The following is a 17,647-nucleotide window of genomic DNA, read 5'->3' as shown; positions in this document are numbered from 1 at the left end:
GGGTCTTCAGGAGAGAGGATACTCAGATTTGAGTTATGCTTCTCCTGACACCCAAAATTGGTCTTACATATAGGTACTCTGTTGGATGCTATAGATATTGTGTTAGAGACTCATTTTTGGTTTGGATTCCGCAATGGGTCTCCTGTTGGAGCAGCCGTACGTAAAAGTCCTTGCATCCCTAAACTATTTTTTTTTTCTGAAAAATGTCTTTCTTGACTCTCTTCAAAACCACTTCTAACAGATTCGGGAGATAATTTAAATGTTCTTAGAGTTATTAGGGGATAAATTTAGAGTCCTACGATCAACCCTAAACTATAGCGATAGTCGTCGCCCAAGATCCTTTTGGGCTTGGACTATTGTGAGTTTTCAACGATATGTCCATCTTATTTGGGACTCTTTTGGTTTATGCCTCTTCCAAACTCGATTTTTCTTACACTCACAACAACGACCAAGTCTAGATTATTTTATGATTGATTTGGTGTTTTTCATGTAAAACTCAATTTCCTATGAAATCAAAACATGAGTGATTTTCATATGATTTTAAAATGATTTTCATCTTAGATTCCCTTGTTCTCGTTTTCCTATGATCTAGAAACGATTACATAAATCCGGAGTGTTACGCATATCCATCACATAGCGACGTCATCATTTTCTATTAAAAAACAATATGATAAAAGTAAATAAGGTTTCTAATATATTATAAAAAAATATGTTCATGCCTTCAAAAAGTTTGAGAACAAGTGTTTTTTAAACATACTCCAAACAATGCGGCGAGTATCAATATTATTTGTATAGTAAAATAAATTCAATAGAAAACATACACCAAACAACTAATCTACCGATATTTATTATCTACCATAAATACTAAGTGTTTTTTATTGTGTATTTAGCCAATCTATATTTTTTTCCTCTGCACGAAGCTGTACTTGTTCGTTTGTTGCTGGGCTTATCAGCCCGTCGACACGAACCATCACAAGCCAACAGGGCCGGTAGACTCGTGTGGGTCTTCGGCTTCGGCCTCGGCCTCGGCCCTTTGCACACGGCGGAGCGGGTCATCGGGCTTTGACTGGCCAGTGCCAGGCCCGGCGCCTCGTACACACCATCGTGCTGGGGTTGGCCGTTGGCGCCTCTTTCTTCTGTTCCCCTCCCATTCCCCCCAAAACCCGCCCAATACCCAAACGTCTCCGCTCCCCAATCGCCGAACCCTAGCTGCCTCGCGTCAGCGATGGCGGCCCCGCGCGCCGCCAAGCGCCCCAAGTTCGCCTCCGGCGCGGCGCCGTCCCAGCGCGGGGAGGACGACTACGTGCCGGGGAACATCGTGGAGATCGAGCTCTTCAACTTCATGACCTACGACCGCCTCGTCTGCTGCCCCGGCCCGCGCCTCAACCTCGTCGTCGGGCCCAACGGGTCCGGCAAGAGCTCGCTCGTCTGCGCCATCGCCCTCGGCCTCGCCGGAGACCCCAACGTACGTGCTCGATTACCCTAATCGCAGCAATCTGCTATGTTTCCTCAGCGGTTTCACTGTAGTACGGGTCAGTTGTCACCGCGATTGTGATATTTGTTGCAGATTCTTGGGAGGGCGTCCAGCGTCGGTGCATTCGTCAAGAGAGGGGAGGTTGCCGGGCACGTCAAGATATCTCTCCGCGGGGATACACCTGACGACAAGATCTGCATTACTAGGAAGATTGATACGAAGAACAAGTCCGAGTGGCTCCTCAATGGTACTAGTGCCTCACTCCTAAAGCACCTGCATTTTCTGTGAAGTATCGGCAAGTAGAACAGAGGACGCCCACCTTTTTTGTTGTTGCAAACATAAGGTCAATTGCGTACAGTGAGTTACCCATGAAAGGGATTTACATTTTCCCAGCGGATGCATGCTCCTGACATGTGCCAACGATTGTATTTTTTTCTTTATGGTTAGTGTATTGAGTCACTTGTCAAAATCTTGGCTTGCTGTATTACCGTCTTGGTTTTATGGCTGGGATATTTCCCCTTTTTCCATTCTATCTTGTACACCTTAGACAAGCTGATATTGTGATTGATGCTGCTCTTAGTTGTCCTAGAGGAAATTACCGAAAGGAATGTTGTATTCATCCAGTAAATAGAAATGCTTATATTTTTGCATATTTTTTAGTACTGGTTACAAGCATACAACACATAGGCTGGAAGAAACTCCTTTTCTAAAACAAGTTACAAGCATACACAAGATTCTGTTGTAATCTCTGCTGGTATAAATTTCATATAAACTTACTCTACTTCAGTTGGCTCAACATCATATTCTTAAGGATGTTAATTAATGTTGCCATGTTGGCCCTTATCATGTAATTTCAGCAAAGCCATTTCTCTGAGTGTATGCATGAGTAGCTTTATTGTTTCTGTTTCTTTTATTATTTTTTGGAATGTGTTTCTCTTGTTTGGAGAAGTAGTTCTTCCTCTGTGTAACTGAAATTTGTTTCCTGCAGGTGCAACTGTCCCTAAAAAGGAAGTTATTGATGTGATTAAGAAATTCAATATTCAAGTTAACAACTTAACTCAGGTTGGCCTTTACATGCGGCTTCAGTTCTTGTAGATTCCAGTTTGTTATGTCACACATCTATATTTGCTCTGCATGTTCATGATAGATTAATGAGCTGTTTGTCCTTAACAAAAGCAACTGCGGAGCTTTAACTTATTTTGCTGTTCTGTGCAAAACCTTCTCTAGTTCTTGCCACAAGATCGGGTATCTGAATTTGCAAAGCTAAGTCCGATTCAACTTCTAGAAGAGACTGAAAAGGCCGTTGGTGATCCTGATTTACCTATTCAGCATCGTCAACTTGTAGAGAGAAGTAAGGAACTGAAAGCACTTGAAGTGGTAATGCCGAATCTTGCTCCTATAATTTTTTTGTTCGCTTGAGAGTTTTAAGCTCACCTGACTTTTTCAGAAACAGTTTGTTAGGCGTCAAATCTATGCTATCGATTTACTGTTTATCTTCTGGTCAATTTTAGGCTATAACGCAAAAGGAAAAGACTTTGAATAATCTAAAGGCCCTCAATGCTGAACAAGAAAAAGATGTTGAACGTGTTCGACTAAGAGATAATCTCCTTAGAAAGGTATGTACCTTTTTGTCCATGTGTATGATTCTAATCATAAGTTTCGCTGATGCTATTATAATGCATTGTTTAATGTACCATAGGCTGAATTAATGAAGAAGAAGCTGCCATGGCTGAAATTCGACATGATGCAGAAGGAATTCATAGAAGTCATAAAAGAGAAGGAGAAAAGTGCAAAGCAAGAAATGGAAGAAGCAGCCAGAGTCTGGGAAGATTCAAAAGGCCCTATTGAGTATGTTCCATGGTTCCAGAAAGTGTCAATTGTTCATTTTGGGAATAGACATTCCTTCTAGATGTTTTCGAATTATTTCATACTACATGGTTTTCTTTTCGTCCTGGGCAAAAAAGGTTTCCTTTGCATGGATGACAGAAATGCACCTACATTATAGTTCTGTTTCTTTTAGTGAGTACTCCAATAATTGGAAATTGGGTCAGCTTCACCTCCAATTTCAATTGGGATCGGTACACTACTTTTTCATTCGTGTTTTTTTCTTGCTTGATGAGATTGAAGCGAAGTTCCTGATTGCCATAGTTTGTTGACAACATAGCAATATATGAATTCAGTCACTTTACAAAAAATTTGAAAAATGAAACTTCCCATCCCTATGTGGTCAAATTTTTGTGAGATACTAAGTTAAATGATTGCGTCACCCACCCAAGGTGGAGACGGGAGGGGATTAATTCAGAACATTAGTTGCACACCAACTCCTTTGCCGTCAAGCATCTCCAAAGTGTGATGCACCCAAGTTCCCATCCACACTATTCCTTATTAGTTTCATAAATAATTCTTCTGGGTTTATGTGGTCATGGTCCTAGCCTCAAGACAGCTTAAGCATCATTTACAGTCCTATTTCCAGCTAAGATTTTGTGGACTATTTCATTTCATTCAATTAAACCCTTTTGGGCACATCTCAGGCTCAGCTGAATTCCCTCTACAAGATATTACTTTGAAGTTGCTTGTACAATTTCCATTTCTGGCTTCAAATACATAGGGGAGAATAAAATGACAATTAAAACATAGTATAAAAAATGTTCTTTACTTGTTCAAAACAAACAAAAAAACACAAAGAAAAGTGGGCATTGAGAGGTTAGGAATATGCTATTGGTATATGAAACAACTTATCTTTATGATTGTGCTACATTGAGGAAATCCAATTAGCTTATCGTGTGCCTTTGGAATAAGCAATGTTTGGATTTTAAGGTCTAAAGGGAGACTTCTTTTTTGCCATTTTTTGTAGCAAACTCAAGAAACACAAGGCAACTCGTACTTCAAATATAAAGAAGATAAACAGCCAAGTAAATGAAAACATGAACAACCGTCAGAAAGTTATGGACCAAGATTTAAAGCTGGTATGAACCATTCTTTACTGTAATCAGGCATGCATTACTGTTTTGCTGCTTTCCTTCTTTGACATTCCTTGGTATCAGAATGCAGAACTGAAAGCTACATTTGATGATATTGAAGACCTGAAAAAGCAAGAAAAATCTCGCCAGCAAAGGATCCTGAGAACTAAGGAAGATCTTGCTGCTGCTGAAAAGGAACTTGAAGATCTACAGCCGTATGAACTTCCTAAAGCTGAAAATGTCAGTTGATTAGCCTTACTCCATTACACCCTGCTTTTTTTTGCATATTTTTTCTTACTCTCTGTGATTGACTGGTATCCTGTCCAGTTTATGTGCTCATAATAACACATTTTTTCATGATGGTTGTATTTACACTAGTAGCTCTATTTTTTGTTTTTGCAATAGGCACAGCTAACAGACCAAATTGCACGAATAAATGTTGAGATAAAAAATCTAAAAGCGGAAAGGAATGCCGTGGAGTCTCAGTTAGCCCGAGAGGAAGAAAGCATGAGGAGATGTTGTGATAGGTAACCTGCTTGCGAACTGCTGTCCTCTCCACAAAAGACTAGGTTACCTAACATTAAGTTGTTCCAGGCTGAAGGAAATGGAAAGCAAGAATAGTAAGCTACTCCAAGCATTGCGAAGTGCTGGTGCTGATAAAATCGTTGAAGCATACCACTGGGTGCAAGCTAACAAAAACAATTTCAGGGAAGAAGTTTACGGGCCTGTTCTCCTTGAGGTTCGTGTAGTGTTCCTGTCTACAGTCCTTTTCTTTGAGGCCATGATACTATACCTTGTTTCAACTGTCCCCAGGTAAATGTTCAGGATAAGCTTCACGCCACTTACTTGGAAAACCATGTTCCAAACTATATATGGAAGGTACAAATTCAGTGCTAATGCTTCATTTCTTGATTGTTGCTAAATAATGTTGCATGCATTGCATGTTGTATTAGTTTATACTCCCTCCTTAGTCCGTTCTACATTATAGTTCACAAGGTTTTGTCCTAAGTCAAAACTATTATTTTAACCAAGTTTTCAGGAAAAAATATATTAACATCTATAAGTTCAAACAAATGCGCAATCAAAACATGTGTCATGAGAATTTTAATGAAACGAATTTGATGTTCTAAATGTTGCTCCAATTTTTTTATAAACTTAGTCAAAGGTTTGATTCAGGACAAAGCCAAAGTGAACTATAATTTGAAACATGGTGTATTTAGCATTCATGTGGAACTAGAGAAAACAGCTAGGAGAAAATTTTACGAGTGGCTGCTGGATCTCCTTGTGCTATACTGCCATTGCACATTCCCATGTTGTATGCATAGTCCATGTGCAGAAGCAGATTTATCCTCCCATTACTGAGGATGACCACCATCCAATCATATGCCATTCCGTATATACAGCCGTAGTTTATTGTCATTGCTGACTTGCCAACAGTTACATCCCATCATCTTCTTTCTTTTATTGTGGAAAACCATTGTAATTGCTGTAAACAATTGTATGTACCAGTCATTCATCACTCTGGATGCTTCCGACCGTGACTACATTGTTAGTGAAACGAAGCAGTATGGCATCCCTGTTCTGAACTACTTGGCGCACGAAGGCGCAAGGAGACAACCATTAAACATCACTCCGGAGGTAAAGCAGATACGGGCCAAGCATTTGCCCTTATTTGTTGCACCCTCACAACTTTTATTATGCATGAGCATTCACACTAACCATCATCCTTACTTGTTCCTGAGCATTTTGAATGAATGGGCACCACGGTTATTCCTTTTGGTGACTTGATTGATCTTAGTGCTTTCTTGACCTCTGTTCACACTTAAAACATGACCTGGGAACTTTGTGATAGTAATATTGCATATTCTATTTTTCTTCCTTTGGCAGATGAAGCAACTTGGTATCTACTCCCGACTTGATCAAGTATTTCAAGCCCCTGACACTGTAAAAGATGTTTTGATTAGTCAGGCGGGTTTGGATAATTCGGTATAACTACTTTACTACTTATGTTCTGTTCATAAACCTTTACCAAGTTGCATTGGTTATTGCCCCTCCAGTTACAAAAGATAGACAATTTGTATATTGGCATGGTCCCTGAAACATACCTTTGACTAATTTCTTATAACTATTATAAAATCTCCCCATACCATCATCAGGTGTTCAGTTTCAAATCACATTTTTTTCCTTCACTTAACATTGCATGGAGAACAAGAAACATAACAAGAACACCAAAGAACCCCCCGCGTGAACCTGGCGCGTGAAGAGTACGGCCCACCCACAAACACACACAACACGCCAGATAAAAAAGACACGTCCTCCATCAAGTGACCTCAAATTGAAGGGAGTACCTGAAACTGTCAAGGACCTCAAACCCTAGGATAGCACGACCCCGACTACGTAACTCGTAGTCGCGATCCGTCTTCTCCGGCGAGGTTTACCCCTCCGCCGCAGGCTTAGTTGAACGAGAGAGAGAGAGGAGAGTTTAGGGATAATTCATTGCTTAATTCCTAAACTTCTTGTCACTGGATACATATAGCCATGCGGCCAACCGAAAGGGAAACTAATCACTCCTTGATTCTAGGGACTTAACAAACTAACAGTCCTAATTTTCCATCTAGCCACTGCTCGCTGGAACGGCCTGGCCCGCGCGGTTCGCGCGTTCCTCGGCGCGGCGTACGTCGCGGTTGCGCCGGCGCCTGACGTAGCCTTGGCCCCACATGACAGAAACCCTCCACTCAAAGTTGCTTTTTGTCTCACTTTTCTTCTTTTTATGTGTATTTAGTACATAGGTACAGATGAAACTCATCGCAGAGCAGATGAGGCATCAGAGTTAGGCATTGGTGACTTTTGGACACCGGATAACCATTATCGATGGTCCAAATCAAGATATAGCAGTTATATGTCAGCAAATGTAGATGCAGTCCGTCCTTCTCGTCTCTTCAAGAGCAGTATGTCATCTCAACCTTGATAAAATTCATATACATAATTCACCTACTGTGTCTTATTCTTGTCAGCCTTTCCCCGCAGATCTGGATGTAAGTGGCATTGAAGATCTTCGACTTCAGAAAGAAAACCATGTAACGAATATTGAAGGAATGCGTGAAGCTATAAAGACGCTTCATAGAAAGCAGAGGCAGTTAGAAGACGAAGAGGCAAATATACACAAGCAGAAGGTTTGATCTATTCAGTTCCATTGATTTTTGATTTTTCCCTACAATTTGGTGTTTTCTTATCCCTTCGAATGTAATCAGCTGATGAGCTTAAAACTTGTAAGAAATTGGCTGTGTGCGATTGCCAAGGCCGGAACTATTCCTATTTTTTTAATAAAAAATTTCCATTGATTTTAATTATTAGTAAGTTGTTCCTTGTCACTCTTATATTTGCTAATTAAATTTTGTAGGAAGAAATTATTAATGCGATGAGGTACCACAAGAAGCGACGAGAAGAGATGCAAAGGCGTGTTGGTATGATACTTTCTCCTGTTCTTTTGTTCCTTTCATGTGAATCATATAATAATTGGTCTTCCTTCCAGATTTCAAAAGGAGAACGCTGAAGGACATATCCAGAGAAGAAGATGTAGAATCTAGCACAAGAAAGCTTCTTGATCAGGTGGCTAAGTTAAATGATGAGAGATTTCATGCAATGATGAAACTTAAGGTTAGCAGGGCCTTTATGCTAACAAACGTTTTTAGTTGTTTGTCCTGAGAAGCATCAAATTACTTTGTACTTATTTCAGTTTTATTTCAACTGTCATAGGATTTGCTTACTGAAGCTGTTGCTCTCAAATGGAGTCACACAGAAAAGAATATGGCTTCAGTTGAGCTCGATACAAAGGTATACCCCTCTAACTATATTTACAAAAGTAGGTTGTCTGTACTACCATTTCTTAGAAGAGATTGCATGTACTATCATTTCCAATCGGATTACATAGTACATTTTGAAATGTAAGACATCGTTTGGCTTGTTGCTGTTGTCTGGTCTCACAAATAAGGTTTGCTTTAATTTATCTTATATTACAATGCTAATGACACTAAAATCATAATGTGTAAATATGGGTCTGGTCATACTAATTCCATCTCACAAAATCTACAAATCGTTAGGTTAGTTGTTGGTAAAAATAATGAGCTTTAAATCTTGAAATGCATGCACATCGTATGAAAGAAATGGGCAGGTGTTGGATGGGGGGACATTAATATATGTAGAAATATGTGGGTGTTTGTATGGAAGGGCACTAATATATGTAGATAATTTGGTGTACTTGTTTAGCAATGATGTGCAAAATTAACAAATGAACATACAGTTAAGTGCTAAGTGAACTCAGTTGAATGGAATGGTTGTTTTCTTGTTTTTTTCCTAGTTATAAAGTTTGTGAGCTTGCAGAACTGTAACAATTTTTCTTATGTTGTCCATAATGTCTACGCTTCATGAAATTATCTGGCTGGTATTACTGATTTTTTCTCTCTTTCTGTTCGACCATAATTGATCATGTCATAGATATGGGAGATGGAAAAGGATGTGAAAAAACTTGAAAAGGAGGCTAATCAGAAGGCTAGAAACTATGAAGATTGTAAGTTCGTTTTAAAATAAATTCTCTTGTTGTTTTCTTGTGATATTTGTGAAGTCAGGGAAGTTATAAATGGTGAAATGTGGCCAGGGCGACCTCCCCTCTCCCCACTTAACATCAATAATTTGTTAAGTATGATCTTTTGGTTGAGCCCGCAATTATCAGGGTCAACTCACATCATTGCTTCATAGTCAATTATTTTGTAAGCGGTGGCACAATATATTTGTGCATCTTTTTAAATGTAAAATGCACACTTTTTGGGCGTGCTTTACCAATTATGTGCAACATAAATGAAGAGTTAATCGAAGGTGACAATGTGAACAAACAACTAAGTGGGAAGTGAACTTATAAATTGAGTGGAATAGCCCTTTGGTTGATCTATTTGTTGTTTTCAGCTTGCAAATATCACAAATTTCAGTTTACTGTTCAATCCGTGACTGCATGTAACTTATTTTTTAATTTAATTGAAATGAGAAGTATAAGCAAGTTATCTTGAAATATGGTTGGAAGAGTAATTTCCTTTTCCTTGTTCTACAAATTATTATCTGCAGTTGAATATGCATAAACTGATTTCAACTGTCACATTTTTTATTTTCTTCAGATAAAAGAATCACTCAGGAGCATAGGCGGAGGCTGTCTATTGCGAAACAGAAAGCAGAGTCGATAGCCATGATTACTAAAGACCTTGAAAAAGAGTTTCGTGCGGTATAGTTAAAATTTAGTTTGTGCAAACTTCATTCTGAACTTATGGTAGAGTACCAATTCATGACAATGGGTTTTGTGTTATCTAAATGTACTGATTGTTTCTTATATTTCAATTAAATGCATGTAGTATTGATTCCTTTTTTGAATTGTCTGAAATGACAATCATATTCATCACACTAAGCATTTCACTTAGATTGATCATGGCCATTAATAATGTCTGTTGTATTAGTAATAACAACGGGATTTTACGTGGTTATGCCATTTTATCATCAAATCCTGTTTTCCTGCACCTTACTTGAATCTGCAATAATAGTTTAAGCCATACAACACCTGCATGCTCAATCCACCACAAACTACCTTTCAGTCAAATACGAGAAAAATGAGTTCCAGCTCTAAAGTGCTCACGCTGAAAATTGAGACTTCGATAGCCTTGTCATATCGTATACTAACCATGCGAGGTTGGACATGACACACGTCTAAGTGATTATATACACCAATAGAATCTTCTAGCACTGCTCTTAGTGGCATCATTAGCACTAATAATCCGTTTATTGATTCTTGACTTCTTTCTAATTGTAGATGCCCACTACTGTAGAAGAACTGGAAGCTGCAATACAAGATACTGAATCGGAGGCAAATTCTATGCTATTTCTTAACCAAAATGTTTTGCAGGAGTATCAAAACCGGCAACATGAGGTATCAAAATATGTCTTGGTCTGTTGTTCATATGTGCTGGCCAGTTTGCAATGATTAGGTTTGACTGTCTTGGTATTATCACTGGTTGAATTATCTATTGAGAACTTAACAGATGTCATTTTATGGGATTACTGATATGCGTTTTTAAAATCCTTTTGAGATGATAACATAGTGAGGGAATCCAGGAAGGCGTGTTATGAAATGTCTATTTCCTGAAGTGCATTAAAATTGTGGAGGTTGCATGCCAGCATGCTCTCCCTTTAGACTACCACCCTTGCGTAAAATGCTTGGCTATGTATGAATATGGTCTGTTGATCGGGAAGACGGGAACTGATACAAGAACTGCAGGATAGATCGGCTAACTTGCCCTCCATAGAGACTCTGAGCTGCTTTCTTTGATCTATTTTCTGCTTTCCTAACCTATTTCTCAAGGATGCCTTTATAGACCAGGTGCCTAACAACCTACTAACAAATCTCCTTGTAAAAAACCTACTAACAAATCTTATCCATGTAACTAATCAACCCTATCTGCTACAAATTAATCCCTAAGCTGCTGTTGCTACACCTTGTCCAGAGCCACAGCCGGCCCCACTTGCCCTAACAATGTATGAATAATAAGCTGTTGTTTGGGTGTAATCATGCTATAGTCTTCTTGTCATTTGTAAATAAATTAGGATAGTAGATGAAGCCTTGGACAGTTGAACCATCCAAAAGAAGTCAAATTTGATTTGAGCCTTGGACAGTTCATCTACTGAATCATAATCTGTTTTGAGCTACTAAATCAATCTCCTGCCTAGAATTTCGTTGATACAATTTTGATTTTACAGATAGAATCAATCTCAAATAAACTTAAGGATGATAAGGGTGAACATGAGATATGCTGTTCTGAAATCGAAACAGTAAAGGTTTGAATACTTCATCTTGTCACCTGAATTGAAATGAATTTTTTTACTTCTTTTTTGGATCCATCTAACAAGCGAGGGTAAGGCTTGCCACTGACACCCTTCCCCAGTCCCCGCACAGAGCGGGAGCTCTCTGCACTGGGTACGCCCTTTTTTGGATCCATCTCCTATGACTTAAGTCGTTTTGTAGGGTAAATGGCTTCCAACTTTGCGGACTCTTGTTTCAAAAATAAATGACACATTCAGTCGTAACTTTCAAGAAATGGCAGTTGCTGGAGAAGTTTCATTGGGTACGTATGGTTCTGTTTCTTCACCATTGTTTGTTTTCTTTGATAATACACTAATTGTCGTGTCAAAACTTCCCGCGCAGATGAGCATGGTCTTGATTTTGATCACTATGGCATTCTTATAAAGGTGAAATTTAGGTGAGCTTTCACCAAACGAGAGCAACTTTGATATTTCTGAAACTGGATGAATAAATAACCATCACTCTGCACCATATTAATTTTTTTTAAAACATACTCTGCACCATATTAATCAATGTACTGTTTTGTAATGGTAAGCTAGCTTGGTATTGTCTACTAATTACATTATCCTGGAGTACCAGACTCAGCCCTTCCAAGTTGTTGACTAAAGGGAAACTAAGTAGTTTTAGAATTTATTTTGACAAAATCTTATGATTATTATTTATTAATCTACAGATGATGTATTAGTCTGTCTTACAGATCTTTCTGTGATCCCTGTATCTTGTGAAAGTTTTTTTTTTTAAATCAGAATTGAATGTAATAGAAATGAAATAGCGCGCTTGCGTTATATTCTCTTATCCAGCCTTCCAGAGCTCCTCAGTGCATGTTGTGAAGTGGGCTTGCCTTGTTTTGTCGTGTGCTATATTTGTAGTGGACTTCGCTTCCTTGAAGCACTCGCACACGCTTTGTGCAGTTCCAGTATTCTTGTCCTTATCATCTAAAAGTGAATAGTGGTCTTGCCATCATATGAAGTAGGTTCCACTCTAATTCGCTGAAGAGTTGTGAAACCAGCGTCCAACTGAATTAAAATGTAATCTCCTAACATGACTGATTCAACACTATTTCTGTGAAGCACAGTTCATAGATGAAGATGGTTTATCCTTTCTCAAGTCTGTCTCTCCCTCTTTTGTGACCTGCATGCTTCCTATTTCCTAGTCTATCAGGAGATTTTTGTATATGTAAATATTTCTAATTCTCATGGAAGAAATATTTTTTTATTTATTTGTGTGGCGAGTATCTATTCTTTTGATTGCATATTTGTTGCTGATATTGTTTTTTTCTATGCTGTGCTTCTAGCAAGGGTTTTGATATATTCTCTCTTGGTTGTCAGGCAAACTAGTCAGCTGCAGGTGCTAAGCTCTCATCACCAATCAGGAGGGGTATGAAGGATCAACAAGTGTCAAGTCAAATGTGAAACCTTTTCTCTTCACCTACTTATGGTCATTATTATTTCCTTCCTGTTCATAGGAGCGATCAGTATCGACCATCTTGTATCTTGTGTCACTTCAAGATCTTACCAACTGCCCCTTTCGGGTTGTCGATGAGATAAATCAAGGTAACACAACTGGATTGCTTCATTTCTCCCTCAACTGTATGGGCGTTAACTTGTGGCATTGAGGTGGTCTAATGCATTCATCCGAATATGCAGGAATGGACCCCATAAACGAGAGGAAAATGTTTCAGCAGCTTGTCAGAGCTGCCAGCCAAATTAACACGCCACAGTGAGTGACAGTGCTGTCAACACTTTGTACAGCATGCAGATCTTCAGACCTCCCGACATCTGATAACCGCCCCTTTCTTTTGCCTGCAGATGCTTCCTTCTGACGCCCAAGCTTCTACCTGATCTGGAGTACAGCAATGCCTGCAGCATTCTCAACATTATGAACGGCCCATGGATTGAGGAGCCAGCAAAAGGTACTTGTCCGCTTATGCTTTCTAAAAAGGAAATCATGCTGATCTTACTGGCGAACTGAACATGTAAACATTCTCAGTCTGAGTTGTATCTAATTCTTGTGATGCTTGCAGCATGGAGCTCCGGAGATTGTTGGAGGACAGTGGTCAGCGCAGCTGGGCACTGATGAGCCGAATATTTTGCCTTGACCGCAGGAGGCCTTAAAGTTTAGCGTGTAGAGCTGGAAGCAGCTTTTGGGTTGTTAATTTAAGCTTTAGTTGTACTCCATGTAAATATAGGAGAAGCTAAGGTTGCTGGTTGCATTATCTATCTAGAACTAGTTGCTGGGTTGCTCTAGTCACTTGGCAGCCCTTTTGTCACGGGAGGGTACTGCACTGCGGAATGATCCCTACCCGGTAGCTCACCACTAACCAGTATTTCTGCAAGTGACCAGCTTAGTTCAGTAATTATTTTGCAGCGTGACTGCAGAAGTCAGTCCATGTGGTGTGTACCTGTCGAGTTGCTATGATCAGTGTGACCTCTCTAGGGATGTTTCAATTCACTGTTGCATGGATAATCTCTTGATGAGGTTTGTTGTAGCGTTCGAATACTGGCCAATCTGTTTCTGTCAGATGCTCGACGCTCATTTGCTGCAGCCTGTTCGCTCGCAGCGCGCTCGAATGTTTCTTCAATCTCATTAGCATGTCGCCAATAGCGTGGCCATGCTGATTTTTCTTGTTGCCAGTGGCCACGATTCGAGATATTCCCAGGATAAATCTAGGATTTGCCAGACAGCATTTAACTTTTTACAGTGAAGGCGCATTTTTTTTTTCTGTCAGCGTTTGCCTTTCTCATCTGCTGATTCTTGTGGTGTTAACGTTTGACTACTCTTTGTTAAAGTGTGAATGTAAATGAAGATTTGAGAGAACCATCTCTTTCATTGATCTCTGAAATATATTTATACAAGTGAAGGGGTATCATGAAGGGACACGACTGTTCTTCAAAGGACATGCCCTTTGGAGTAAAACTAACTGTCTAATCCTATCCACTAATCTTGTAATTGATGGATGAGATCACTTCGTGAATAGGTGTTTGTTCATGGCGTCGTTGATGAGATCACCGAAGGGGTGTCTGTTGAGAGACACCGTTTTGTAACACTCTCCCTTGATCGAATCTTCCTTGAGATTAATGTAGCTGTAAGCTAAAATTCCTCGAAAAACCCTATGGGAAAAATCTGAGGAATATATGATATGTCATAAAAACTCCTTTAAACCTTATTGGAAAATAAGGAGAAAATAGCATATTTATTTGTGATTTAAGTAAACCACTATGTCATTGGTATCCCATTAAAAACCCCAATGGGGAAAAATATTGGAGATACGACATAAAGATAACTCCTCCAAAAACCTTTTCAGGAAAAATATGAGGAGCAATATAAAGTGATATGTCGCTAAAACTCCTGTAAAAACCCAGTGGGAAAATTAGGAGAAAATATGATGATATATTATTGGTATTGCCTCTTGGATAACTCACATGAAAAACCTTCTCAGGGAAAAACCATGAATGAGTTGTGAGGGCAATATGTGTCTTTGATATTTCCCACAAAAACCCCGGTGGGAAAAATAGAAAATATGACACATGCTTATGTTAATATTACCTCATTAAAAACTTTGACAAAAAACCTTGTAAGTAAAACTTGTGAAAGAAAAGAGTATAATATGATGCTGGTACAGGTCAACATTTAGGAGACGTCTCCCCCTGATTCTGGCAAATCTCGAAGTCGCCGCATACCAATTCCATGTACCAATTTTTGAAACATAAAAGTTGGTAAGGACTTAGTAAATAAGTCAGCGAGATTATCACATGACTGGATTTACAAGATGTTTATTTCCCCGCTTTTTTGTAACTTATGGGGATAAAACAGCTTAGGGGCAATGCCCTTAGCGACATTACTCTTTATGTAACCTGTTTGCATCTATGTAACATAAGCGAAATTATCTTCATAGATAATTGTAGGTGATTTAATCAAACCAATACCACATGCCGGTTGTATGTGGTTAATCATTCTGCGAAGTCATACACATTCATGTGATGCCTCATATAGAGCAATAATTTCAGAATGATTAGTAGAGGTCGCCGTCAGAGTCTGTTTAGAAGACTTCATGAAATAGCTGTACCTCCATGTAAGAATACAAATCCAGTTTCGGATGAGGACTAGATAAGTAACCAGCATCCGTGTATCCAATCATATTGGGATCATGATTTCTCTTAAAGAATAAATCAAGATCTTTTGTACCATTAAGATATCTGAGGATATGCTTCGCTCCCGTCTAATGACGGTGAGTTGGATTTGCACTATGTCTAACTAGTATGTTCACTGCAAATGCGATATCAGGCCTGGTGCAATTTGCAAGATACATAAGTGCTCCAATGACACTAAGATATGGAACCTCGGTCCCAATATCTTTTCTCTAAAATCTCGTGGTCTAAATGGATCTTTCTCTATTTCTAAAGAACGAACAACCATCGGGATTTTGTTATGATATGATTTGTCTATATTGAATTTCTTCAATATTTTCTGGATATAGGCTAATTGATGCACTAAAATCCCTGAAGGACGGTGCTCAAGTTGTAAGCCTAGGCAACATTTGGTCTTACCCAAATCCTCCATCTCGAATCCACATGATGGAAATTGTATCTCAAATGATTGCATAATTATTTCTGTATCATGGTGATATCAAAATAACCAATATACGCAATCATGCTTAATTATACACAATGTATGTTGCGATTTATATTTTGGATTCAGAATATAAAGTCCATTGGGACTTATACGTCCAAATCTATCAAATTCATTTGATCCACCAATTATTGAATTTGGAAAACTTTATTTTCACACATACCATGGGGTATGCTATGCTGGGTCTCTGCGTGAAACCATATGCTACAAGCTCTCATTATTCACCACCTTGCTTCTGAAAAGAAACTCTATGAGGGAAGATATTACTATGGTAATACTTCTCATTATTGAACAAGAGCAATCTCCTTAATTGCCACCTTTTAGTTTGACTAAATTTGAGTGTGAAGACACTCTGCCTAGGATTTTTGGTCTGGATCCAGTAAGGTAAAAAGGCAATCTTTGAGGAGTATATGCCGCGACAATTTATAGTCTTTAAATGATTGATTCGGTTCTTGAAATCAATATAGCATGTGAAAATGTTAACCCTTTTGGACTCCGAGTCATTTTCCATATGGAGTCAGGGTGTTCCAATGTCCTAGGATCAGAGTTTGGGTGCACCGTTGATCCGGGTGGATTTTGATCCGGGTTTTGGATGCTCATCCATTTTGGGTGTCTACCAACTTGAGGTTGGCTTGGATTTACTGATTTGGAGGATATTGTCCTCGATATCCTCGGACGCTTACTTGGAGCATTATCCTTAGGAGCGGCCGTACTTCTCCCCCTCTTCTTTGGAAGTGGGAGTTGAATGGTTTTAATTGGTACCTCCATTCTTTCGGGCGCATTATAAGTAGGATAAGAGGATTTTGTGACACCCTTATTATCAGTAAATGTTTCTGGCAGATTCTTTGCAATATGATGCAAATATAAGATATTCTAAATGATTAGGTTTAGAATTTTTTGGTACGTGGATGTGAGGATTGCTCTTTTGATTCCTGGCATTCTTGATATGGTATAAATCTCCCCTAATGCCTAGAATTATCCTCAAATGTGATCAACATACGGGCAATTTATAAATTCCCTGCAGAGTTACCTCTTGGGATCCCTAATGCCCATTGGTATGTTGGGGTGGTGATATAGGTATGTGAAAACATACTCGATGCGCAGATAGAAAATGTTTGGCTATGGCCAAAGTTTCACGTACATACTGCAACAGAGGGAGTTGTATAAGTGCAGCTTGATGAATTTGAATTAACGATGCGGTGTGTAAGGCCGCATGAAAACAACTTAGTTCTGGTAAATTATAATTCTATTTTAATATGTCATGCAATTTAATTCTCAATAAAAGACTCGATAAAACCATTATTGGTATGGACATAAGGTACTTGATATATAGTACCCAAAAACCAAACAGTTCCATATAAAATGGATTTGATCCCGCGTCCAGGATAATTTGCTCTAAATTGAAGATTTCGAGCAATGTGTTTGGTATAGTGATGGTTCTCATGACTAAGAGACACACCTGGGACTATATTTTGGATGCATAAATGTGCATTACATAGTATCTCTATGGTCCATAAAATGGTAAATAGAGTCACATGTATGTTCTTGAATTTCTTCAAAAAATGTAGTGGCTCATATTGGTGCTATGACCAATAGAATTGACAATAATTCTCAAGTTATCTCTATAGTTGAATAACCAAGGCAAATGTGCCAAGTCTTATTGACATCAAGAGAAAGAATTATTTGTAC

The 17,647-nt window shown here is 38.9% G+C and overlaps 1 protein-coding gene across 1 annotated transcript; it reads left to right on the top strand.

The window, feature by feature from the left end:
• Nucleotides 1-1,112: 1,112 nt before the first annotated feature.
• LOC136521085 (structural maintenance of chromosomes protein 5-like) lies at nt 1,113-13,826 on the top strand. Its single transcript, XM_066514801.1, has 29 exons — nt 1,113-1,465; nt 1,568-1,721; nt 2,463-2,536; nt 2,702-2,851; nt 2,986-3,090; nt 3,174-3,322; nt 4,329-4,440; nt 4,519-4,674; nt 4,840-4,961; nt 5,029-5,173; nt 5,248-5,313; nt 5,944-6,072; nt 6,322-6,420; nt 7,217-7,382; nt 7,462-7,607; nt 7,835-7,898; nt 7,967-8,091; nt 8,191-8,268; nt 8,929-9,001; nt 9,600-9,703; nt 10,283-10,399; nt 11,227-11,304; nt 11,492-11,591; nt 11,672-11,726; nt 12,658-12,706; nt 12,795-12,882; nt 12,976-13,048; nt 13,138-13,241; nt 13,353-13,826. The coding sequence occupies exons 1-29, from the start codon at nt 1,226-1,228 to the stop codon at nt 13,403-13,405; spliced, it is 3,174 nt and encodes a 1,057-aa protein (XP_066370898.1). The 5' UTR covers nt 1,113-1,225; the 3' UTR covers nt 13,406-13,826.
• Nucleotides 13,827-17,647: the final 3,821 nt, after the last annotated feature.

Source organism: Miscanthus floridulus, chromosome 18 (genome assembly GCF_019320115.1).
Source record: "Miscanthus floridulus cultivar M001 chromosome 18, ASM1932011v1, whole genome shotgun sequence".
Taxonomy (NCBI): Eukaryota; Viridiplantae; Streptophyta; class Magnoliopsida; order Poales; family Poaceae; genus Miscanthus; species Miscanthus floridulus.
The sequence above is the reverse complement of the archived record's forward strand: the minus strand, read 5'-3'. Positions and strand labels throughout refer to the sequence as shown.

Bases quoted from the DNA above. Each gene is read 5' to 3' on its own strand.
- LOC136521085 (XM_066514801.1), top strand. From the start codon at position 1,226: ATGGCGGCCCCGCGCGCCGCCAAGCGCCCCAAGTTCGCCTCCGGCGCG. The intron at 2,537-2,701 runs GTTGGCCTTTAC...AACCTTCTCTAG, and splicing joins AAGTTAACAACTTAACTCAG to TTCTTGCCACAAGATCGGGT. The intron at 7,608-7,834 runs GTTTGATCTATT...TAAATTTTGTAG, and splicing joins CAAATATACACAAGCAGAAG to GAAGAAATTATTAATGCGAT.